General features: G+C 48.7%; 1 protein-coding gene across 26 annotated transcripts in view; it reads right to left on the bottom strand.

Moving 5' to 3' along the window:
• Window positions 1-26432, bottom strand: part of NRXN2 (neurexin 2) — a 351610-nt gene that overhangs the window by 222417 nt on the left and 102761 nt on the right. For 16 of the 26 annotated variants that reach the window (XM_083477881.1, XM_083477882.1, XM_083477880.1 and 13 more), the window contains 2 exons: window positions 22999-23028; window positions 8707-8775 (listed from right to left, as the gene is read on the bottom strand). The exons of 1 other annotated variant lie outside the window; for it this stretch is intronic. In XM_083477881.1, coding sequence (XP_083334007.1) covers window positions 8707-8775; window positions 22999-23028 — 99 coding nt within the window. The remainder of the gene's footprint in view (window positions 1-8706; window positions 8776-22998; window positions 23029-26432) is intronic. 9 more of the 26 variants (XM_083477873.1, XM_083477876.1, XM_083477879.1 and 6 more) reach the window with 4 other exon arrangements.

Raw genomic sequence — 26432 nt, 5'->3', positions numbered from 1 at the left:
CATGGGACTCTCAAGAGTCTCCTCCAGCACCATAATTCAAAAGCATCAATTCTTCGGCTATCAGCCTTCTTTATGGTCCAGCTCTCACTTCCATACATCACTACTGGGAAAACCATGGCTTTTACTATACGGACCTTTGTTGGCAAGGTGATGTCTCTGCTTTTTAAGATGTTGTCTAGGTTTGCCATCGCCTTTCTCCCAAGGAGCAGGCGTCTTTTAATTTCATGACTGCTGTCACCATCTGCACTGATCATGGAGCCCAAGAAGGTAAAATCTCTCACTGCCTCCATTTCTTCCCCTTCTATTTGCCAGGAGGTGATGGGCCCAGTGGCCATGATCTTCGTTTTTTTGATGTTGAGCTTCAGACCATATTTTGCGCTCTCCTCTTTCACCCTCAGTTATGCATAGTGTTATGCATAGTGTTATGCATAGTGTTATGCATAGTGTTATGCACCCACAGTTATGCATAGTGCCTGGCAATTTCAGAGTGGGACTGAGTGCTGCGGTCAAAGAAGGGCTTCAGTCCCCCCACCACCAGACATGTCCTCTGCAGCAAAGCACACAAATGCATGCTGGAATAGCTCAGTTGGCAGAGCATGGGACTCTTAATCTCATGGTTGTGGGTTCGAACCCCACATTGGGCACGTTTCTTGGATTGCAGAGGGTTGGACTGCATGACCCTCGCGGTCCCTTCCAACTCTACGATTCTACGATTCCTGTGATTCTATGCAAATGTGCCCAATCACACAGCAGGGCTCGTCTTGCCAGGTATCCTCTTTACCACAGCTGATCCCTGCTGTGCTGGAGTACAGGACACTTTGGCCTGCAGTCTCCTGCATTCTTAACTGGACCACCTTGCTGCAGAAAGGGCACCTGCCCCCTCCTGACTCAGAGAAGGGCCATAGCTAAGTGGTGGAGCATCCCCTCTGCATGCAGAAGGCCCCAGGTTCAAGCCCCAGGATCTCCTGCCAAATCCCTGGGATTTAAAAGAGGGACGACTCCATGCAATCAATGAAAAAAGGCCTGCGTCTTCTAAAACAAAACTAGGGAGAGGCTACTGCTTAGTGGTGGGATATGATACGATATGATACGATACGATACAATAATCTTTATTGTCATTGTCCCATGCAGAACAACGAAATTGAAAAAATCTACATCAGACATTCAAAAACCAACAAGCCTGCTATCCCAGCCTGGTTAACCCCCTAAAAACTCTGATACCCCATAATTAAATACAATATACTCCCCACAGAGACTACCTTACACTGCGTTTTAAACCAAAATCGTATTTATATAAAACTGTTTCTCATGCGGCTAGTCCTAGTCTTTATAACCCTGCGTTGCATGCAAAAGGTCCCGGGTTCAAGGCATAGTACAATGCATGGCTGTTTGTGATAACCATCCTGTCCCCAAGCTGATTTTTAAGGAGGCTGCTGGGAGGTCATGCTGAGACATAGATTCACTAAGGGCCAAGTCCCTTCAATATGTGCTTGTGAAATGAAAACATCTGAATCTCTACATCATGTTATGTTTATCTGCCCTATGTACAGTTCAGCTCGTGCTAGTATACTAAACTCCATAATCCAGCCTATGGCTGACAAATCAGTAGACCTACAGCTTGCCTGGGTTCTTCAAGATGTGGATCCTTATATTACCCTACAGGTTGCTAAATTCCTAACAGCCGTCCTCTCGTATAAGAGACGGAACGGAATGTTAGCTGATTATTGATAGTTATAAGAATTTTCGATAATGACATCAGTTATTGATTTTAGTGTAGTGCCTAAATTTTTAATCTTAATCTTAAATTTTTCTTTTGAATTGCCAATGTTTGTCCTTGTTAGCTATGAATTGTGTTATATTACTTGTAGCTTGTACGAGTCCGCTGTTTTATTTGATTTGTTTTGTGTGTTGTGCTTTATGATGGGCGTAAAGCCGAATAAACATTTTGATTGATTGGGAGGTCATGACTGGGCTCAACTGGAGGTAGGTGGGTTAAGAGTGATGCTGAGTAAGTCCCTGCCTCAGAAGATTCAGGGCAGATAAAAGGAAGAATTTCTTCATGCAGCACATGGTTAAACTGTGGAACTCAGTCCTGCAGGAGTTAGTGATGGCTTTAAAAGAGGACTGGACCAATTCACGGAGAAGGACAAGTTTATTAATGGCTAACAGCCACCATGGCTGTGCTCTGCTCCTACATAGCCGGAGGCAGTGATGCTTCTGAATGCTGGAGACTGCAGAAATGTCAGGCGTCTCATCCAGCCCACCCCATCTCTACTCTGATGGGCAGAAACTCTGCAGAGTAACAAAGAAAGGTCTTCCCTGCCATCTGCTACATAGGTCTCTAAAAGAAAACCCCAAAGGAAGCTAAGGGGTGAACTTGGGACCCTCTGCATGCAAAGCAGATGCTCTGCCCCTGATCTAAGGTCTTGCCTAAGAAGTGAACTCCTCCAGGTATGAAGGTGGTTCATGCAGATTCCGGAGAGCCAGAAAATGTGAAACCATGTGCTGAAGGAGTGGCCTCCTTAGGGCTGCACTGAATTCCTCCAAAGGACTTTAAAAACACAGAGGGAAAAGTGACCAACGGAGATCTATTGGCCTCATCCTGAACTAAAAACCCCAGAAAGAAGCTGATCTCTGTGATGTGCACCGGCTGACACCAACCCACCTATCCCCTGATAAGAATCAGGCTCAGTGGACAGGCAACACCAGTCACCCCAGGGTTGGCTGGATGATGCCCCCAGGCAGCTCTTTGGCCTTTCCCAGGAAGTGTGGCGGGGTCTTCTACCCTTGCCCAACAGTTCCCCGCTCTCCCATAAAAGCTGCCCTTTCCTTGGTCTCCTCTCCAGAACACCCTGATTAAAATCAATCACAGCCTTTTCTATATTAATGGCATCTTATTTGTATTGAATGCATCATTAATGTTAACGATCCCTGGGAGTCTTCCCCCACCCTCCCTGGACGGAGTGTATTAATTGCTCACTTTGTAATTAAATATTAAGGCTGGGAGTTTTCACGCTTCACACAGCTGGCATGTTTTTTTGGGGGGCGTGTGCCTGAGTGAGAGACGGGGCTGGCGGGCGTCAGCCTCTCCAAAGATGCGGGGAGAGGCAAGGTGGTTCAGCACGGATGCAAACGCCCCCATGCAATATCGGACACCGCTTCTGCAAGATGCACACACATGCTCAAAATATCTCAGCCAAAGAGGCGGGCCACGGGTAGGCATGTGCCATAGAGAGAGAGGACAGCCCTCTCTTTGAAGGGCAATCGCATGGCTGTCCTTTGGCACTGGCCTCTATTGGAAATGGGGGTGCAGTCCAAAGGAGGAGGCGTGGGGGCCTTCTCAAGAGTTAGCAGTGCATGGACAGCAGGCACACACAGGTCACCTTCTGGCACTTCCAGACAGGGGCTGAATATTTCAAATGGATTGCTGAAAATGGGCCGTCAGCAGCTGGGTCGGCACATGACGTGTGTGTGGTTTTAAAAAAACCACACTGGAACTTTTCAAAAGGGCACATCTGGATTAAATGGGGGGAAGCCAATGACGTCGTCATGTGGACACTATGAAAGGCTTAGCATGATCAGCATCCCACAACCACAGTCCTCCTACTAGGGTCAGATGCACTGGAATTCCATTTAAATCACAACGATTTTTCCTAAATTTGCACCTATGCATATGAATGAGCATGCCCTGTTTTTCTGGCAACGTACAAGCGGCAACCTGTGTACAAACACGTAACAGAGAGGTGGACACTGAGCCCAAGACTTGCGCCGCCACCCCAGTTCTGAAGGAGAGGCAAAGGGGATGAACACCCACAAAGTGCCAGGCTCAGAGCCCCAAGACACCTACATGGACACACCTCATGACCGGAGACAATCATAGGGCAGGAGCCTACCTTTGCCTGGTTACATATATCTAAGGACATCTAACAGACCACTGTATTTTAATATTTTGTTGGAAGCCTCCCAGAGTGGCTGGGGAAACCCAGCCAGAAGGGTGGGGTATAAATAATAAATTGTTATTATTATTATAAGGACAGAGCCACATACCATCTCAGCAAAGGCATCTATCTTCCCAAGCCCCCGTTTTAAAAAGGCACAATCCTGACATCTCCAGTTAGGGCTGGGAAAGACCTCTGGGCTGAAACTATGGAGAGTTAGATTAATGGTGCTGTCTCTTGTGCCCCTACCCCCTTCTTTGTGATTCTGCGCACTGCCACATAAATTACCGTATTTTTCGCCCTATAGGACGCACTGGCCCATAGGACGCACCTATTTTTTGAGGGGGGAAATCAAAGGAAAAAATTTGATTTCCCCCCAGGTTTGCGCAGCCATCCCCAAGCTAGAAGAGGGAGACGGAGCACTTCCTCTCCCTCTTCTGCCTTCAGGGAAGCCTCCCAAGCCTCTGTGGGGCAGCGCACTGCGCTGCCCAGCAGAGGCTTTGCGCAACCATCCCAAGCTAGAAGAGGGAGATGGAGTGCTCCGTCTCCCTCTTCTGCCTTCAGGGACAGCTTGGCCCACTATCCCCCAGCTTGTGGGGCTGGCGGGGGGAGAAGCAGGCTTGCTTCTCCCACCCCCAGCCTCCAGATCAGGTCGGGGAATAGCGGGATGGCGGAGCGCTGCCATCCCGCTATTCCCCGACCAGATCTGGAGGTTGTGGGGCTGGTGGGGGGAAGAAGCAGGCTTGCTTCTCCCACCCCCAGCCTCCAGATCAGGTCGGGGAATAGCGGGATGGCGGAGCGCTGCCATCCCGCTATTCCCCGACCTGATCTGGAGGTTGTGGGGCTGGTGGGGGGGAGAAGCAGGCTTGCTTCTCCCACCCCCAGCCTCCAGATCAGGTCGGGGAATAGCGGGATGGCGGAGCGCTGCCATCCCGCTATTCCCCGACCTGATCTGGAGGTTGTGGGGCTGGTGGGGGGGAGAAGCAGGCTTGCTTCTCCCACCCCCAGCCTCCAGATCAGGTCGGGGAATAGCGGGGTGGCGGCTCTGCGCCTCCCCGCTGTCCCCAGCTTTTGGGTGCAGGCTGCTGCCCGCAAGCCTTGCGAGCCCGCGGGACATCCCGCCGGGCTTGCAAGACTTGGGATAGCTTCCTGAAGCCTGGAGAGCGAGAGGGGTCGGTACGCACGGACCCCTCTCGCTCTCCAGGCTTCAGCGAAAGCCTGCATTCGCACCATAGGACGCACACACATTTCCCCTTCATTTTTGGAGGGGAAAAGGTGCGTCTTATAGGGCGAAAAATACGGTAATCTGGAATAACTGGTTTCCCCTCTTCTTGCCTTGCAAAACATTAAGGTGGGTGCTCTCAACCCAGGTAACCTTTTTCCAGGACCTCCAAATATCCAGGTTAAGAAGCACACCAGAGGCACCCAGAGGTCACAGGCAAATATGCTCAAGGAAGCTGAGTTGCAACACTTCCTGGAAAAGCCATGGTCTGCTGTCTCTGCCCAAACTCCCTTCAAATTTGCATTTCTAAAGTAAGCAAGTAAGGCACCAGGCTCCTTCTGGAAGGGTTCAGCCAAGATACGATCACTGAAAATGTCAGTCCTTCCTCTGCATTTGCCCCAGGCCAGATCAGGTGTCTCTTTCTTGGAGAGACCTCCAGCCCATCCTCTAGTCATGCTTCGAAAGTTTCCAATTGCATTTCTCAGAGATGGGCCCTAAAACCTCCCTCTTCTTGAGCAGTCATGAGAACAGATGTGCCCTGTGCTTGCTAAACTGGAAGCATTTTACTGCACGGTTTTTACTGCTGCTGAAGCTGGAAACCAACGCAAGACTATTGAGTAGGTTAAATCATATTTCCAGTCTGTTGTCTGATTTCTTTGTTAAGCGGGATAAGAACGGGGGAAGCCAGTTTAATTTGTAGCTGGACTTAATTAAATGAAGGCTTCATGGCCTATTCCTACATGCTTCAATTTTGCTGCTAAGGGACTTTTAAAACTCTGTACAGCTCACACACATTGGGGCCTGGAGGGATAAAATGCAATTAATATATACTCCCCTACCTATTAAAACCCATCCCACACTCTGTCCTCGCCTTCTTTGTCTGACACTTGTGACCCTAGTCGGTATCCAGTTTCCCTCTGACACCCCCTTTGTCTCTTCAGCCAAACCAATACCAATACCAACCCCTCTTCCTCTTCTTCCCTTGAACCAGTCTCACTGCATATGCTGGTTTTCCTCTGTGTTCCTAGATAGACTTTCGAGAATATATTTAGCTCAAAAACCCAATACAGCTCTTTCAAGCACAGCCTATCGTTAGCACACTGGTTATTGATTTCGTTTAACGCCTTTGGTAAATATGCTGATTCCCTTTTTTTTGCTACAACAAAATTGATTCTGGGTCTATCTCCGAGGGCCTTGTTAACCCTTGGGGTGCCAAACGATAGAGTGCACCCAGGTCTCAACATCAAAAGATCCTCCCCAAAAGGGTTGCCAGGGCTGCATGTGAGAACAGCAGGTATGCAGGCAACTGCAAACCTTGTTAGCACCCACCACAAGCCCTCCACTCCTCTCCCCTGGCACACTCAGCTGTCTACAGTTCCACTAGAGGCACATAACAATCTGCACCCAGAGGAGGCCCCAGCAAAAAGATGCACCATACACAAACAGAGACTGTCCCTTGTCTGCAGGGTTGTGGTTGAACTGTTCTGCTGCGAGGGGGAGGGAGAAAGCTGTCCACGGTGTTTTGTGTGCACATCACACAAAAACGGGAAACGCTATTCTGGGCCACGGAGGGGAAACGCAGGAGCCAAAGTTTCACGCTCCTGTGAATGTTTCGAAATCAAGCAACCCAACAGTGAAAAGACAAAATGTTCACCACTCCAGTGAACTGCTCCCTCTTCCTGGACATCCCATGACACACACACAGATTAAGGCTTTTGAAGCAAACAAGGTTCCTTTCCTCGCAGGGCACTTTTGCAGATAGCAGTTTGCAATTGTACACACCTTCACCCAATAACATCACCTAAAGCAGCAGCTATATCCAAGTGGTCCATACACACAGGTGGGCATTATTCAAATTAGTGTGTAACAGTGCTCTTTTTCCCCTCTCCCCTTACTTAGTGGTTTATACATGCACACACAATCTAATGTATCTGTCTTTCTATCTATCATCTAGTTTTTCAGAAGACAGGGGCTAGAAATTGGTGTGTTAACACACCAATAAACAAGGGCACACAGAGTTACTGCTTCCACCTTTAGCCCGTCTAGAAACATGGCACGGGGGAATGGCACAGCCATGCGAGGCCAGTAGGTCTGCCCCAATTGGAGGTGACCTGCGGAAGCACTATCTCTCTCTCTCTGCATACACATGTAGGCAGCAAGCTTTTACAAAGGGCATATGTGGAACAAAGCGGATTATAACCACTCTTGCAGAATGTGCCTTAGAGTCACAAACAGCATGGGACGGGGAAGTCATGGGGATGGCATCGCATGTACAGCACCTGCCTCCAGCACTGAATGCACATTATCACTCAGCACGTACAGACCCTAAGTTAGCATGCCATGACCACTGAGCATGCTCAGTTGTCACTGGGCTTTGTTTTGGTTTTTTTAAGTTATAATGCACACTAAGTATTTTTTTGTAAAACTTCTGCAAACCCTAGGAGTTCCCTCAAGCGGTGGGCCCTTCTCCAGCCACATTAGCAGTGGCAAATTTTAAAGAATTGCATCAATCTACAACAGATTTAATAATAATAATATTAATAATAGGTACCTATAGCAAATTATTCAGTGCTTGAAATTCTCTCCTCCCAGACTTTTGTAGGAAAGAGTGCCGAAGCTTAAGGCTGCAGCCCTGGGTGCAATTTCCTTGGAATAGGCTCCAATGCACACAGTAGGATTTACTTTCATTCTGATTGCCACCCACCATTTTGCAGTTCCAGCTAAAGGGGATCAACACCACAATGTCATTTCATGGGTGACTTGGGCTGTGGGACTTGGGTGGCGTCAAACAAGCAATGTGGAAACCGAAAGTCCCGATCATCATAAAGCACATACAGTGGCTCCAACACTGCAGCTTTCTCCCACCTGGTGCCCCTCCAGATGTTATGGGTCGCTGATGGGGGTGGTAGTCCAAAACATCTGGAGGGGCAGCACATTGGCAAAGGCTTTAGCAGACAGTGGTGGATGCCTAGGTGCCAAAGGGCAGGCAGCAACAGAGCTGCTGAATGTGGGACAGCTTAAGTGGCTGTGGGCAAAAGCAAGCTTCTGGATTTCACCAAATTCTTCAGTCACGTTGCAAAGGTAAAGGTAAAGGGACCCCAGTCTTGGATGACTCTGGGGTTGCAGTGCTCATCTCGCTTTATTGACCGAGGGAGCTGGCGTACAGCTTCCGGGTCATGTGGCCGGCATGATTAAGCCACTTCTGGCTAACCAGAGCAGCGCACGGAAATGCCGTTTACCTTCCCACCAGAGTGGTACTTATTTATCTACTTGCACTTTGACGTGCTTTTGAACTGCTAGGTTGGCGGGAGCAGGGACCGAGCAACGGGAGCTTACCCCGTTGCGGGGATTTGAACCGCCGATCTGCTGATTGAGAAGCCCACGTTACTAGGAAGCAAAGCCGCAATTAGCAATATTGGCCTTAACGTAAATAAGGTAAGCCAAGCAAAGAGGACCCATTTAACCTAATTTGCACTCCTAATTCAGCTGCAGGCACACAGAGGCTTTGGGGTTGGGGAAAGGAGGAAAGGGAGGGTTTACACTGACCTTTTGATGTCTGGTGCACCTCACTGGCTCCTCTCCCAGCCCCCCCTTCCGAGTACAGTAGGGACCCTACTGGAGAAGCAGAACCACAGCATTAGGGATGATAGGCCAGAAGCCCCCCGACCCACCCCAGGCACAGCGCATCAGCCCCACACGTGCCTGGACACCAATGACCGGCTGAACCTCCCGGAGTGCAATAGAAGAACGATCCATTCCAAAATTAGACTTCTGGGATAAGACGGTTGCAGGTAAACACACACTCACTCCCCACCCCCTCCAAATGTTTCAAATGGCTTAGTAGTAGGAGCAGGAACAGAATTTAAGACCTGTCAGGGATGCTGTGCTGACATCCTGCACAGTAGACTCTACATTGACCAAGCAGCTGAACCAAATGACCTCCAAGGTCACACCCAACTCTTTATTCTATTATTTCGGCAGCAGTTAAGAACTTCCTGGTGGTAAGAGCCGCTCAGTGGTGCAATGGGCTACCTTAGGAGGTAGTGGAGGCTTTTCAACGGAGGTTGTCAGGGATTTATTTTGCTGTGATTCTTGCATTGCAGGGGGCTGGGCTAGATGATCCTTGAGGGTCCCTTCCAACTCTACAGTTCTATGATTCTGTGACTTTTCCCCACTCACACACACACTTTGTATTTTGAGAATATGAATGCTTGCCGCAAGTCGCTTTGGGCACAGCACATGCACCCTGGAAAGGGGCCATACAAATAAACACAATCAATATGCTTATATGAGCCCAGAGGTCAAACTGGCTCTACTGGGGGAGCCACCTGAGACCGTCCTTCCCCACCCTGCCCTCCATTTCAGAGCTAATTCTGGTTAAGTTTGCCCAACTCACCCTTTGCAAACCCGCTTAGGACCGGGGTTGCAAACCAGTTTGTGCTAACTGTGGCTATAGAAAATGCTGGCTCAATGTTGGCCAGCTATAAATAGTGTTATGAGCTGGGGTGTGTGCAGTGCAAGCAAGCATCCCTCAAAGTACTGGGTACCAGATTCCTTCTCCCCCCCCCCCCAGCCCAATAATTTCTAGAGTTAGTAAATGTAGGCAATTACTAAATGCCTGAAAGTCTTCACCTGGGTGTGAGACAGCTCAGCAGTGTAAAAATGCAGGCTGAATCAGTTTCCTGGGCAAGAATCGCCTGGGAAGAAGAACCATAATGTAGTTCAAAGGAAGGGAATGGTTGACCGGCACGAGCAATTACCCTGTGCCAGGCAACAGAGGAGTGTGAGCCCTTCCTCCCATGAGGGGATGGTGAACAGAGACAAAGACCAGGTATAAGATTTTAGTGTAAGCTGGGAGGGGGAAGTTCCAAGTGGACAGTGGGAGGTGATGTAAACTGAAGGAAATCTGTGGTGTTTTTAAAGAGAGGTTTGAAAATGGGGGCAGGGAGAGGCTGGGCTGGCTGGGAGAGGCTGCACACAGAGACCGGGGAGCATGGCTGGATTCTGTCCTGGACCCAAGTTTGCTGAAGCTATCAGGAGAGCAACAAGAGATGCTCCTGGGGTGTAATATTCTGCAATCCCTCCACCAAAACTCAGGTGTAAATATGTGCAAATAAACCACAGACTCCACTATGCCTAGGGTTGCCACCTTGGCACTGGCAAAATACAGGATGGTGCTGGGCGGTTGGTGGACAATTTCACTCACTCTCTCTCTCTCTCACACACACACACACACACAAAATCTGGTGCTGAAGTGACTTCAAAGCAATCCAGTACAATCTACTGCAGCCTGACAGGATGGCCGCTCTGGAATTTGTCACACATGCATGTGCATGCAGACATACACAAAAGTTTGCCATTCTGTCTGTGCTTGGCTACCCAGAGCTTAAATGCATGCCCTTTCACACACATGCATTTGGAGAGGATCCCTAACTTGGCAGAGACAGAGAAAGAGAGAAAGATCTGAAATAAGAGGACAAAACTGTTATCAATATAGGACATAGCGTTTTATATTGAAATACGGGGCAATCTTATATTATACAGGGCAGCTGGCAACCTTAAAGGAACACAAACCCCTGGAATCTTGGCACACCGCTTGGCAGAGATTGGGGTGGCCGTTGACAATCTCAGAGCGGCCTGTGTAGTGGAGCCACAGAGCTGCCCTCTCAACACTGGCACTACCGGCTTACCTGGGTGAAGCTGAGGCAGTGAGGCAGGGGCACCAGATTGGCTCTGCCAGGCCCCCGACACCCCCCCAAATGTGCCACTACCCTGCCCCACTCAGGTAAGCTGTAGTGGCATCTGGTGCTGCAAGTTGGCTTCGCCCTCCCCCCTTCTACATACAACAAGCTACAATAGTTATTAAAACTATTTATAATATATGTAACCAAAGAGATAGAGATTTAAAATCTCCCAAATGTTTGAAGCCATGGGGTGGGGGGAAGGACTGTTGTTTCCCCACCAGGCATTTTCAGGGCGGGAAACTGGGATTTGGGGGATTAAAAAATAATACATAATAATAATCAGTGCCATTTTCTAGCACTCTCTAAATATCAACAGTCACTTCGTTCACATAAACCGCATTGTGCATAACTTGGTTTACCACAGAAGTATCGTGTCTGGTTTATCAAAAGTACTGTACAGTTCTACAGACAATAATTACAAACTGAATTTGTAAGTTTTTGTTGTAAATGGAGCAACAAGCTGCTGTACCATAAAGGAACTTCTTTGGCATCTCTTTGGTTTTGCCAGTTTATGAGGAGCCCGCAAAAAACAGTAAAAGCAGAATCTGTCCACGTTCTCACATTCTAGTAAAACAAACTATTGAATATTCTGACAATTATTGTCTCCTTCAGTCCTCCACAGTGTCAAGTAGACATAAAGCACTCTCGTTTTCCCACAATTTATGGTGTTTTAAACTGAGGGCTATTCTTTTGTTTGGAACTATGATATGTATTTTTGTGTTATTATATTGTAAACTGCCCTGTGATTCTCGGATGAAGGGCAGTATGGAAAATTAGCAAATAAGTAAATAAATAAATAGAGCTGAAAAAAAGAGGAGAGGAAACAAAATTCTGTGAACTCTACAGGAAATTTATTCAGTCTCTTTCTCTTAGCTATCACTCACTCTCTGTTTCAGTTACTTCATATTTGTCACCATCACATTCTCCATGGACTTCTCAAAACTGAAGGTTTGCCCAGACTGAAACCAGCTTCTATCCTTTTGCATGCCAGCTTATTTATTCCTGCGATTGTATGTTGTTTACAACTTTTTCATCGTTGTGTTTTAATAGTTGTAACCAGCTCTGGAACATTAGGGTGAAGGGCGAGTAAATTATAATTTACTTGATTTGTTATATTTCCAAACTTGGACCAGTTTCTTTCAACATGACGAAGATGGAGGAATCTGAAGCAGGTAAGAAGCAAAAGGAGATAGAGGCTGTGTTGTTGTGGAAAGGCTTTGCCCTCATGTTGCAAGCGGGATATGTTTGGCAGAATCCCAGACTGCCTTCCTCAGCCTGAAGATATTCTGCTCTCTGCAACACTGGAATGTATCTGTCCAACATCAAGCCCAAAGTGTGCTGCTTGTTTTGTTATCGGGTCAGTGCTATCATCACGGACAACCCTTGCCTTTGAATCTTGGGTCCAACAGAATCTGCAGCAGCGTGAATTGGATGGCAACATAACTGTGTTGCTCTGTGCCTTTCTGCCACCCTCAGACATTTGAGGCCTAGTCAAGAGGGCAGAAAGAGATCCACCAACCATGTTTAGAAGAGGAAGGCCAAAAGCAGAGAAGGCACTGGGTCCTTCTTCCTCCCCTTGCGACAATGATCAAGAGGCAGAAACGCATCTTGCATTTGGGAGCTGAATGCTCAGCTACAAGATTGCATGACCTCAGTGCACATGAATTGTAACGAGCTGATACTGTACACAGTCTTACGTGAAAGTCTTCCCGTTAAAACAATTTTAGAAATCATTTTGGGGGACTAAATAAATGAACACCTCATCTTAAAGGTTTTGTTCATCATTCTAAAAGAAAATATTTCATCATCCATTCCCCCTCCCCCCGGTTTTTCAGGAAAAAGCAAACAAAATGCTTTTTGGTGGGGAGGGTGGAGAAAAACACCCCCCCCAAAAAATAATAATAATTCAGGGCCTTCACATCTCTAGAAAGGGATGGAAAGTATTTCTTTATTTATTATTTAATCACCTGCCACACATTCTCAAAGCAATGTACAAAATAAGTTAAAAACACAGAAAATAACAGCAAGTAAACACTGCAAAGTAGAAACCCCTGGCAGAGACCCTCCCCAACCAGCTGTGAAAGATTGCTGGAACAAAAACATTTTCAATTGTTTCTGGAAAGTGCAGGTCGTGGGTGCCTGTCGTATCTCAGCAGGGATGCTCTTACCCAGAACAGGGGCAGCCACACTAAAAGCCCTGCTCCAAGTCACTGGGGAATGGGCTTCTGATATTCTGGGGATTTGAAGGAGAAGCTCTCCAGCAGAAGGCAATGACTCACTGCGTGTGTATAAGGAAAAAGGTGGAACTTCCAGGAACCTGGTCCTAAGCTGTATTGAACCTTATGTGTTACTACCAACCCCTTGAACTTGGCCCTGCAGCAGATTGGCAGGCAGTGCAAATCTCACAAGCAGGGTGTTATATGCAAGTGACAATTTGCCCCCCAAATCAACCTAGCTGTTGCGTTCCACACCAGCTGCACCCTCCTCAACCGTAGCCCCAAACAGAGAAAACTGCAGGAATCCAACCTGCATAGGTGAAGCTATTGTCCAGACCCTGAGACTGATGAACGTTTCTCCAAGAAGAAGCACTTTACCGGGGCCAGAAGGAAGCAACTTTACTTGGCAGGAGTGGAAGTTAATGCCCCCCTGGAGACCATAATGCCATGGGATGTCAGTGGTTCCTCATAGGACCCGACTCATCAACCCCTGGCGATGCTGCACCTCTGTCAAAGGAGCAATGGACACACTGTGCTTCCTTGGCAGGCAGAGGCCGCCTCTCCCTACCTGGGAGGAGGAACCAAGCACTATGACGTTCTCTGGATCCAGACCTGCTGGGCTCCAGCAAAAGGCAGGGTTGGCAGGGGCTGCCATAGAAACTCTCAGCCTGTGCATCTTAATTGTTGGTGTCAGAGCTCAGGGCGAGAGGCAGGTGGATCACCAAGCCTTACAAAGGAACATTGAAAGCCGCCTTATGCTGAGTCAGACCATGAGGTCCCTCTAGCTCAATATCGTCTACTCTGGCTGGCAGCAGCTCTCCAGCGTTTCAAGCAGGGTTGGGTCGTGGGTTTGAGCCCCATGTTGGGCAAACAATGCCTGCATTGCAGGGAGTTGGACTAGATGACCCTTGTGGTACCTTACAATTCTATGACTCTAGAGTGACCTTGCATAGCTGAAACATGGCTTCAAATGCAGATCTCTTTATCCTCAAGTGCAGGCATAGGCAAACTTGGCCCTCCAGATGTTTTTGGGACTACAATTCCCATCATCCCTGACCACTGGTCCTGTTAGCTGGGGATCATGGGAGTTGTAGTCCCAAAACATCTGGAGGGCCAAGTTTGCCTATGCCTGCCCAAGTGGATAGCGCAGTTGGTTAGAGCATGGTGCTGATAATGCCAAGGTTGTAGGTTCGATCCCCGTATGGGACAGCTGCATATTCCTGCACTGAAGAGGATTGAACTAGATGATCCACAGGGTCCCTTCCAACTCAATGATTCTCTGCCAGTCCTACTTGAGAAATGCCAGCAGGGATTCAAGGTGGGACCTTCCGCATGCAAACCAGATGTTCTACCTCTGAGCTACGGCCCTTCCCCCAGCCAGGCCTCAGGGTAGCTGAGCTGTTCCCTTGCTGGAGTAGCAGGAGGGTCACTGGCCCAGTCCCTGCTCTGGGCTGGCAGGAACAGACAGCAAGGGAGGAGCATGTGATTCCTGCACTGCAGGGGGTTCGACTCAATGACTCTCTGGTCCCCCTTCCAACTCTACAATTCTATGATCAGTGGGTTTGCTTGCTAAAGCACTGATATGCTGCCTTTGGGTTTCCCCTGGTGGCTCTCAGGCTATTGCTGGACCACAAGTCCCAACATACTGAAAGAGGTGTTTAAAAGATCAGTAGCACAGCTGTGTAATGAGAGGATAGTACACTCTGGGGGCAACCGTGTTGGTGAATTTTATGTTTCCCTCCCTGAGGTTTTGACAGCTAGGATAGATCAGTTGGTACAGCACGAGTCTCTTAATGTCAAGGTTGTGGGTTCAAGCCCCACGTTGGGCAAAGGAGTCCCACATTGCAGGGGGTTGGACTAGATGACCCTTGTGCCCCCTTCTAATTCTATGATTCTATAAGTGTGCCCTTCTGCATACCAGGCAGGTGACCTGCCATGGAGCGCCAGCCCTCACCTGCTGGATCCAGCACCGGGGCTAGAATACTGAAATGCTTTTCAATGGCTCCTGACACCTGTCTATCATTGTGGAGAATGGGCTGGGCTTGGGAGACCTGGATTCAAAATCTCAGTTGGCCACAAAGGTCACATTGAGCTCTGGGGGAGTGGGGCACATATGCATTCAAATAAACTGGCTGCTACTCTTTCTTTGTGAAACCAGCAACCACCATTCCTTCCTTCACAACCTTCAAGTTAGACTGCTGCAAAACAAGCATTCACGGGGCTGCCCTTGATGACAACCTGAGCTATCCAGATGGTAAAAGAGCAGGGATGGACAACGTTTTTTCTCTTGAGGGCCACATTCCCCCCAGAAGAGTCTGTTGAGGGCCTCTTGGAAGCAGTGGGCAGGGCTGAAGCCCCCTTTTCTGCCATCCCTCTCCCAGTTCAGCAAACTGCAGGAAGAGGAACAGATCGATATTGCCAGATGTCTGAACTCATGGCTTACAGGGGATTTTCTGAATTGGGCCCAAGGGCTGCTGAGTCATATGGCCCATCCCTGGAGTGGAAGAACATAGTGACACATGCACCCTCAGCAATCCAGGAACAGCTCGCAAATTCCCTGCCCCAGGAAATTCATTTGGCTTCCATTCTGGCAGTGTTTCAAAACCAGCAAAAATAAATACATAGTTCTGAAGGTCTGGCTAACTACCTGATCTGGTGTTTCGCTTTATTATTATTATTTTTGGCCCTGATCTTCTTCTTTGGGAACTTTTCATCGGCTGTGTTGTTGTTTGCGTTTTTAAATACATTGTCTGTTTCTAATTATTACTATTATCATTATTAATACCTAATTAAACCCTAAACACCAATCATTAGTATTGATTGTGAAGAGCATCCCCGACAAAATCAGGACCTGCTTCCGTCGGACTGTCCCTCCTTCCCCATTTTAAATGTTATTTATCATTTGCTGTGGTACTTTAAAATTGTAAACCATATTGGGTGGCTTTGCAGGAAAGCAGTATATACATGCAATGGGGGAAAATGAATAATATCTTCCTGCAAAGAATCCTGGGAGTTGTTGTTTCCCAGAGTTCCCTGTGAAGAGGGATTGACTGTTAAACCACTCTGGGAATTGGAGCTCTGTGAGGGAAATGAAGGGGGACTCCTAACAATTATCAGCGCTCATAACAAACTACTGTTCCCATGATTCTTTGGGGGAAGAAGCCATTACTATTTAAAGCAGTATCATAGTGTTTTAAACACCTGGTGGCGGATGTGACCCTGACACCCTGTACATGGAAGTGGCTCATTTCCCCTCTGTAATCTCTTCATGCCACCCCTACAGCTCTGAACCTGGTTTACTGTCGTTTCCAAGGTCAAAGCGGGAACAAGTACCCCTAGCAAAAGAATATCCAACTCCAGGGGCCTAGAATTTCGAGGATCATTGTGGGCTGGGGTAGGGACCTGCTGGAGCCCCAGCCCCTTAGCAGGGCTCCCGCAGGACAGTCTCTTGCCCTGGGCCTCCCCTGCAATGCTGGTTGGACAAGTTTGAGCAGCTGCCATTTTAAATTTCCCACAATGCCCTTGAGCGACACTGGGGCATGGAGCAAAACTTAAAATGGTGGCTCTTTGGCCGCTTGGCGCTGCTGCCCGGAGAAGGCCCATCAGCAGAGGAAGCCCCAAGCCCTCCTGCAGCTGGTGCCCCTGGAAAGCCAGGACAGTTAGAGGGAAGCCTCTGGCTTCATTACACGACAAAAGAGGACCCCATTTATGTGATTTCCGTCATGAGAGATATCCCAGGGTCACTGACGTATTTGGAAAACAAACAAGGAAACATTCGAACATAAAACTAAAGTTAATCCATCTAAAACAATTGCAACCATCTGCTAAGTCACATGTGCCAGGATGGCAGCTCACTCCTGAGGCCCCCATCCTTCAGGATATCACAGATATCCTTCATTTATAGCTTTCTGGCTATGCAGGCTGGGGTTGAGAGTAGCTGGAGCCAGAACAACACCTGACCAAGGCGGTTCTCCTCCCCTGTCCTGGAGAGTCACCCAAAGCCACACCTGGTTATTACCCAGAGAAATACTATGTTTCCTCCAATAGGGCTGACTTCCTGCATCAAGGGTGCTATCCATAACTCGGCTCAATGTGGATGGTGAGCCCCTTGTGCCTCTTTTAATTCCTCCATGTCTGTGTGGGGTTCCCCTCCAACTGCTGCTGTCCCACACTTTCTCTCCCCTAATTCTGGAGAGTCCCTGTGCCATTGTTTCCCAAACTTACAATAATCATGTACTCCTTCTCGGTAAAAGATAATTTGGGGGTAGTTTTAATAATACTGTTTTATCTTTGAATTGTTTTCTGCAGGTAAATATAAGTATGATGAAGTAATATATATATATATACACACACACACACACACACACACACACACACACACACACACATATATATATATATTAATGCCATGTAGCCTTTGAAACCTACACTTTGGAAAACAGTGCCTTATGCACTTGATGTAGCTCTCCAATTTGGATTTTCAGAGCAAAGGCGACTTCCAGCTTTAGGGAGGAAAATATGTGGGGCACCAGTAGCTGGAGCAGACCACTACATGGATGAGGGGGAAATAAAAGGGGCACTAGGGGGGCACCATCCACATTAAGCCAAGATATGGATGGGCATGGCACCTGGTATCCTACTTGTGGCAGAGGCCTTTGACCTTGCACCTTTGACCTGGTAGCACCAAGATGACCAGTGAGGCCGTACACACCATCCCATCTTCAGACTTAGGATTCTGCACCGAGTCTCAGTGGTATGTTTTCTGGCAGCCTCAGTGCAGCCTTGTGTGTTTGTGTTTGTGTGCATGCATCTATCTATCTATCTATCTATCTATCTATCTATCTATCTATCATCTATACTACTAATAATAATTTATTATTTATACCCCGCCCATCTGCCTGGGTTTCCCCAGCCACTCTGGATGGCTTCCAACAAAATATTAAAATACAGTGGTACCCCGAAAGACGAATGCCTCGCAAGACGGAAAACCCGCAAGACGAAAGGGTTTTCTGTTTTGGAGGCGCTTCGCAAGACGAATTTCCCTATGGGCTTGCTTCGCAAGACGAAAGCCCATAGGGAAATCTCCGGGGACCTGTTTTAAATTGCTGGCAGTCGGGAGCAAAGACTTTCGCCCACAGCCGGCCTTCAGAAGAGGTCCTGGACCTCTTCTGAAGGCCGGGGGGGGGGCAAAAGTCTTTGCTCCCCCCCGCCTGCCTTCCCGGGACAGCGGAGACTTCTCCGCTGCCCCGGGCAATCTTAAAATGCTGGCGGGCGGGAGCGAAGCGTTCGCTGCCGACCCCCAGCATTTTAAAATCTCCCCGGGACAGCAGAGACTTCGCTCCCGCCCACCAGCATTTTAAAATCGCCCCGGGACAGCAGGGGCTTTTAAAATGCTGGCGGTCGGCAGCAAAGCCCTCCTGTCCCCGGAGCTTGCGGGGCGGGAGGTGGGAAGAAGGGCTTTTCTTCCCACCGCCAGCCTTCAGAACAGCCTTCTGAAGGCTGGGGGTGGGAAGAAAAGCCCTTGTCCCCCCCCCCCCCAGCCTTCAGAAGAGGTCGGGGGACAGACTGTCCCCGGACCTGGTCTGAAGGCGGTTTCCCTAGGAGCGCATTAATTGATTTTCAATGCATTCCTATGGGAAACCGTGCTTCGCAAGACGAAAAACTCGCAAGAAGAAAAAACTTGCGGAACGAATTAATTTCGTCTTGCGAGGCACCACTGTACAATAGTCCATCAAACAGTAAAAGTTTCCCTAAACAGGGCTACCTTCTGATGTCTTCTAAAAGTCTGATAGTTGTTTTTCTCTTTGACATCTGGTCGGAGGGCGTTCCACAGGGCAAGTGCCACTACTGAGAAGGCCCTCTGCCTGGTTCCCTGTAACTTGGCTTCCCGCAGCGAGGGAACCGCCAGAAGACCCTCAGTGCTGGACCTCAGTGTCCGGGCAGAACGATGGAGGTGGAGACGCTCCTTCAGGTATACTGGACTGAGGCCGTTTAGGGCTCTAAAGGTCAGCACCAACACTTTGAATTGTGGGTCGGAAACGTACTGGGAGCCAATGTAGGTCTCTCAAGACCGGTGTTATGTGGTCTCGGTGGCCGCTCCCAGTCACCAGTCTAGCTGCTGCATTCTGGATTAGTTGTGGTTTCTGGTAGCCACACACAGAGCGCATTGCAGTAGTCCAAGCGAGAGATAACTAGAGCATGCACTGCTCTGGCGAGACTATCCGCGAGCAGATAGGGTCTCAGCCTGTGTACCAGATGGAGATGGTAAACAGCTGTCCTGGACAGAGAATTGACCTGCGCCTCCATGGACAACTGCGAGTCCAAAATGACTCCTAGGCTGCGCACCTGGTTACCCCATTCAGGAGCAGGGAGTCCTCCACACTTGCCTGCCTCCTGTCCCCCCAAAACAGTACTTCTGTCTTGTCTGTCTGTCTGTCTGTCTGTCTGTCTGTCTGTCTGTCTGTCTATCTATCTATCTATCTATCTATCTATCTATCTATCTATCGGCACTTAGCCTGAACTAGAAACTGGGAATCAATTACTAGCTGAAGTGAGGCAGGCACACAGCATGATGAAGTTTAGGCATCTACTGAAGACATTTTTGTTCAGGAAGGCTTTCCCTGTGGTATGACCTGATCATTTATGGAAGATCAATTTTATATTTGATTAAATGCTTTTGTTGTTTTAAGAGCTTGTTGAATTGATTCTACTGCTTTCAGAGCTTGTGTTTCAGTGTTTTACTCTGTTTTTACCCTGTACACCACTGTGATGGCTTTATGCTTTGAAGCAGTCTATAAATTTAATAAAAAAACCAAACAAACAACAACAAAAAACTTGATACTTCCCCGCAAAATGGGTCATATCAAAGTCACACAATACAATAAATCGGGATTGCTGGTTTATCATGGATTATGGGGCATCTGAAGCACCCTCATTTGCTGGTGTAAGCACAAGAGCAAATTCAGGGAGCCATTGTGAAACTTGGCTTGAGACAGCATCCACACCTGGGATCCTGGTCTGTTTCTCTTCCAAGAAACCAGAATCTCTTGCCAGACTGAAACATGGTTTGCTGCTGGCTGCTGGATCCTGGCTCACTGGGAAGAAACAAGCCCTGATCCTGAATTGGGGCACCACAGGAAACCATGCTTAACTGACCCTCCCTAGCTTGTTCCTCCCGTTCAAACCCTGGGAGGGGAGGAACAGGAGAGATCCAGCCATGTGCACAGCTCATTCCCAAGCCACCATGATAAGCCAGCAACTCTGGTTTATCACTATGCCGAGGTGATGGGCATTGTGGTTCAACAGGGCAGCCCAAGGGCAGCTAAAGGGTACTTAAAAAGGAAACTATTTTTGGCAAGACTTTTCTGGCCCATAAATCCCGTTACGTTAGGGTTGTCCAGTTGATCCCTGCATCATCCAGATCCCCAAAGCGGACCAGGACATCACACCTCTCAGTCAAACGTGGTTCAAAGGAGGGCACATGTGTGCAGGGATATGGTGGCAGCTTCCAGGGTCAGCTCCTGGTCTGAAGGTGGCCTTGGCCAAAGAAACCTCTAGTGGACCCCATTCTTCATCGGTACAGTGGTACCTTGGGTTAATAACTTAATTCGTTCTGGAGGTCTGTTCTTAACCTGAAACAGTTCTTAACCTGAAGCACCACTTTAGCTAATGGGGCCTCCTGCTGCTACTGCGCTGATGCACGATTTCTGTTCTCATCCTGAAGCAAAGTTCTTAACCCGAGGTAATATTTCTGGGTTAGCCGAGTCTGTAACCTGAAGCGTATGTAACCCGAGGTACCACTGTAACCCTGCCAAGAGCAGCAGTTGCACACTGGGCGCAGCCACCACCCAAATTCTCTACAATGCCCAAGAACAATGACAGTCACTATGGAATTTGTGAGAAATTAAAATGGTGTCCAGGCTGAGGTGCTTGGAGCCTCAAGCCAGGGCAAGCCTTGTCAGTCGTGGGCTCTGCCTAAGGATGACATGTGTCTGGGTGGCCCTGAGGTTGTTGAATCACCTTCTCTAGAGACCTGGCCAAAGCCATGGTGCTTTTCAGACTCCACTCCTGGGGCTTGGTTTCTATTTATTTTAAACATTTACCAAAAGGAAAGGGGGTATGGGCTGTCCCTCGATCCTAGCACACCTGCATTATGGTTAATTGATATTACGGTTAATGTTTCGGAGTGTGAAGCCCACCCTGAAGCTTAACAACATTGCTGGCTTTCATTCGGAGGCTCCCTGACTCCAAACCACACTGGGTCAATGTAAGAAGAAGAGCAAGAGATCAAGGACAAAGCTGGTGTCATGCCAGATTGGGAAAGAACAGAGTCTGAGAACTGAGAGGTCATCTCAAAAAAATGTGGCACCTTCTGGATGGACTGCAACTTGTCTCCTCATTGGTGCTACCCTCGTGTCTCTTTAAGAAGTCTAACCTCCTCGGACCAACAAGCTTTTCCACAGCCAGCAAAGAGTGCTTTAATGCGAGCACTATGGCTGGTTGACTGCTCAGTTGCCCCTCTCTGGTATTCAACCTTGGGTTTTCTAGATAGTCCAAACTACATTTCCCATTGGGTTAAGCTGGCTGTTCATGATGGGAATTGTAGTCCAACACCATCTAGAGTAGCCCAACACTGTTTAAGAGCGATAAATGTGGCTCTCCAGACATTGCTGGAATCCAACTCCCATCAACCCCACAAACCAGCATGGGTCAGGGGTGATGATGGGAGTTGGGCTCCAGCCACATCTGGAGGGCAACTGTGGGTTTCTCACTTCCCATCCCTTTAGAGCATGATGGTCACACAACAGCCTTGAGCTACTATTGACCACCACTGATAAAAAGAAATGGGAGTGAGGATGACAACTTCTGGGCAGAGAGCTGCCTCTCCTCTGGAGCAGAAGAGGAGTTGGCCTTTTTGAAACAGCCTCCTCCATGCACCCCTTGTGCATGGGGATATGAGCGTGGCCCATTCTTTTCTCATCAGAGAGGGGCAAACAAAGAGAGAAGCCTCCTGGTCCCCACAAAAGCAGCAAATGACAAGCAAAGGACTTCCCTGCTGGACTCCATCGGGCAGCCAACAAAGTTTAGGAGGTGCCAAGCCCAATTGGCACCTTTCAGCTGAGCAGAAGGAAGCCTCCTCTCTTTCAAACCAGGGTGACCCAACAAGGGGCTCCTCTCAGGCTCCCTCCCCCCAAAATGCTTGTTCCGAGGGAAGCCCACCCCAGTGGTGGCACCCGGGGCGGAATGCCCCCCGCCCCCCCTGGCCCACTCCCCTCACCGGGTGGTTTCCAATGCACTTGTTCAGATAGCAGGGCAGAAGGGGTGGGGAGGGCTGGGTAAGGGCTGCAGCAAATTCCTGCCACACTTTAGCTGGCACATCCCAGACCCACTGCGCCATGGGTGAGGGATGCCAGTTTGTGCCCCCCAGCAGATGAATCCCCAAGAAGGCATCAGAAGCAATCAATGAAGCAAGCCCCACATGGGGCTTGTAATAATCAGATCACCAGCATAAGTCACACAGTTCATCAAAGCTCTGTAGCAGCGACGCAAGATTAAAGGCAGTTTCTTTGGCTTCCTCCCCGAAACATGTTTTCCCCCCCTTTTCTTTTCTAATAAACATTCATGTATAAAACACAACCAAAACATTTTCTTTTCTTTTCCCAGCTGCATAAGCGAGAAATCGAGGCAATGTCAGAAACCAACACGGGATGATGAGATGGTTCAAGCAGATGATTGGAGGAGAAAAACCAGAGAGAGAGAGAAAGAGAGAGCGCAAAGGAGGGAGATGGAGAAGGAGATGGCAAAGGAGAGAGAGATGGAGAGAGGAAGAGGAGGAGGAAATCAAAAACTCATTTGTGGAAAGAAACTTAAGACCATACCTTGGCTGTTTAGCGTCAGGTGAGCTGGACCTTGAAGGGGAAGGAAAGAAAAAAAGAAAGAAAGAAAAAGACGAGTCATATAAACGCACGGAAAAAAGGAGGGTTTTCCCCTCTTTGCCACAATTTAAAAGCATTTTTTAACTTGTGACAGACATCCAGGCCCCCGGGAGATAGAGAAGGGGGAAGGTTTGAGGGTCGGATGCCGAAACAAACAGAAAGGAGAGAGGAGAAGAAACTCAAAATCCCGGACAGAGCCAGACAAAACCAAAGCAATAATAATAATCATAACAAGAGGGGAACAGGGGAAGAAAATAAAAGAAGTTTGGTTTCTTTGAGGATTAAAAAAAAAAGCATTTCGGGCAAACAGTCACATCGCCCAATGAGAGAAAATGCTTTTTTTTTCCTGGTTAAAAACAAAAAAAATGTGGGGGTGGGAGTGGGAGGGGGGAGAACCACGCAAACCAAGGCAGCCTTGAGGGGGGCGTGTGGCGTTTGCGGCCGGCAAGAATCAGGCGTGAGCGAAAACTGCTCCAGGAAGGAAAAGGGTTAGTGAAGCAAAACCAAGAGTCAACGGCTGGCCTCTCCTCCAACCGACCAGATTCCCAAAGCAGGTCAGTGGGTATGAGTGGGTGCCTGGGGGCCCAACAGGAATACCCACCCCCTCCTTTCCCATTGTCCCAGGTGTCAATGAGACTGGGAGGAATTTCCCTTCAATAAAAAGCTTGCCCCACCATCTTGAAATTGCAACACATTTGATTGAGAGGAACTCTGCATGGAAACCACCAAGACCAGCACTCAGCCCAGAGGAAGACAGAAGACAGGCCTAGGAATACTTGGGTGGAAATCTGTCGAGGAAGAACCACCAAAGCATGGGAAGCTCCTCCGAAGGGAGCCAGGTCACTCGTCCATGTACCTCAATATTACCTACTCTGACTGGCAGCATCGGCCCTCTAGGTCTTCAAGCTTGGGACATTCCCAGCCCTACCTGGAGATGCTTCTGTTGTGGACTGAACCCTTGAGACCTTTGCATTGCAAAGCACACACTCTGCCACAGAGCTATGATGCTCCTCCCCAATCAGAGCAGAGCAGAATCCATACTTTACTGCCCTGGGAACACTCCCAGTGGTCGAAGGTGTGGGATGCACGTTTGTTCAATAAATAAGTAAGGCGTGCACTGAGAAGCTGAGAATGTTTCCCGACTGTAAGTTAGACGGAAAGGCTAAGGCAGGCCTGTCAACAGCCACTCATCTGGTTGCTTGTGGTGATTAAGCAATTGCCTCCAGGCGATCAGGCAGGGAAGTTGGTAGCAGCTTAGCACTGGTCTGTGTGCACAGGCAGGCTGCGCAGAATGACTGAAGTCCAGTAGCTGCTGAGGACTCCTTTGCAAGGCTGGGCTAAAGGAGGCTCTTAGGGGCAAACTCGTCGGCTGTGAGCAATTGTGAAAAGGCCCCCTTCTGCCCACAGGCACACATCCAGTGCAGATCAGAGTGCTGAACCCAGTGTGCATTGACTTTGAATGCAAGCAACCACTGCTGTCACCTTTGTGTGACAGATCAGAGTTACACACACACACACACACACACACGGCTGAGCGACCCAGAACTGACAAAGAAGAAAGCGGAATCCAGCCCTGGGGCTTTCTCTTGCAATGACCCAAAGAACTTCCTGGTCCCTAGGACTGGCCCCTCATGTCCCCTGGGTCAAAGGACACAGCCCCACCTCTCTCCCTGGCCCTAGGCTGCAAACAGAGCTCCCTTGATGTCAGAGTGCCCTTGTTCCACAGGGCATGGGCAAGGACACAGACATACACACCAGCATCTATTCAGCAAAGCAAAGCAAGTATTCCCCCCCCCCCCAAATGGCGTGAGCAGCAAGGCCCCAACATGCAGAGTGACAAGGAGAAGGCAGGGCCGCTGCATGCCTTTCCCCGCATGGCCGAAGGCTGCATGTGGCATCAGAGTGAGGCAGCATTCCTATTCCTCCCATGCCACCCCTCTGCCGCCATTCATCACCACGTCAGCTCCAGACCCTGCGCTGGCAGCTGCTTCCGGAAAAAGCTCCCAATTTCATGCAAATGAGGAGTTCTCGCTCCCACCTCCAATGCAGACACACATCTGAGTCCTAATCAATCTGTCAAGCAGCTACAGGCCTAAAGTGGCTGGCACATTTGCCCCTTCCAGAGTCTCAAAGGCAAACATGCAGGCAAGGATACAGGCAGTTGCAAAAACGTAGGTCCATCTAACTCAGTACCACCTGCACTGACAAGCAGGGTCTCTCCAGGGTTTCAGACAGCCCCAGAATCACAGAGGTGGAAGGAATCCCAAAAGTCATCTAGTCCAACCCCGCTGCAATGCCAGAATCACAGCTCATCTGATCACTGTTTAAAACCCTCCCATGAATCGGCCACCTTCCAAGGGAGTCCATTCCACTGCTGAACAGATCTTACTGTCAGAAAGCTCATTCGGAATCTCCTTTCTCGATGTTTGAATCCACTGGTTTGGGTCCTACCATCAGAATCAGTAGAAAGCACACACTGGAGGTTTCACCAGCTATGGCTGGTATGCCAGCTATGACCGTTCTTCACCATGGTGGTTCAAGCCCTGGTAACCTCAGTTATTTCAATGTGCTCCATGTGGAGCTGCCTATGCCCCAAACTCCAGTTGGGGCAAGGTGCTGCAGCCAGACTGCCGATGGGGACAGACCTCTCACCACAACATGTGTCCGAGGCTGCTTAAAAGCTTGCCCTCCCTGCCCAGATGCAACCAGGACACATTTAAGGGTCCATTATTCATTGAGAAGGCCTTTGTGAACTTGGTTCCGCTGGATCCCTTTATATTGCAGCCTGATCACTGAGGTCTTGCGGGGAGTCCGTGTTTATTAAAAAAACCACAACAAATCGGTTTACAAGAATAGTACACAAAGCCACATGATAAATGCCACATACAAAGTTTTAAAAAAGACATCCATTAACCACTGTGGAAATAAGTATTCTTCTTTGCATGCATAGGAATGGAAAAGCTTTCAGCAGGTGTTCAAAGTTTGGCACCCAAGGGTCTTGTTGAGGCTGTCTCTCTTTGGGTGCCGCCACTGTTCAGACACACAGCTCACATCTGCCAGGAGCCGTGCCTTCAGTACTGTGAACCTAGTTCTGTGGAACTCCCTCCCACTTCTAATAACACTCCCCTGTTGGACTTCAGGCTCTTGGTGAAGTCTGAATAAAAAATAATCCATAAAGCGCTTTAAGTAAGTTCCCCCCAGATTTTATTGTTAGTTTCAACTGAATACATGCTGGACCCCTCTTGGACACCACTTAGAAAGTAGCACTATTCAGCAAATAATCAAACTACAAAAATTAGAATTCAAAGCAGCCCTCCACCTGCTCTCTCGGGAGTCGGGCATGCTGGCTCAAAAGCTCCTCTGCCCTCCTGCAGAGT

Source organism: Podarcis liolepis (genome assembly GCF_965112155.1).
Source record: "Podarcis liolepis genome assembly, chromosome: 15".
Lineage (NCBI taxonomy): Eukaryota > Metazoa > Chordata > Lepidosauria > Squamata > Lacertidae > Podarcis > Podarcis liolepis.
The sequence above is the reverse complement of the archived record's forward strand: the minus strand, read 5'-3'. Positions and strand labels throughout refer to the sequence as shown.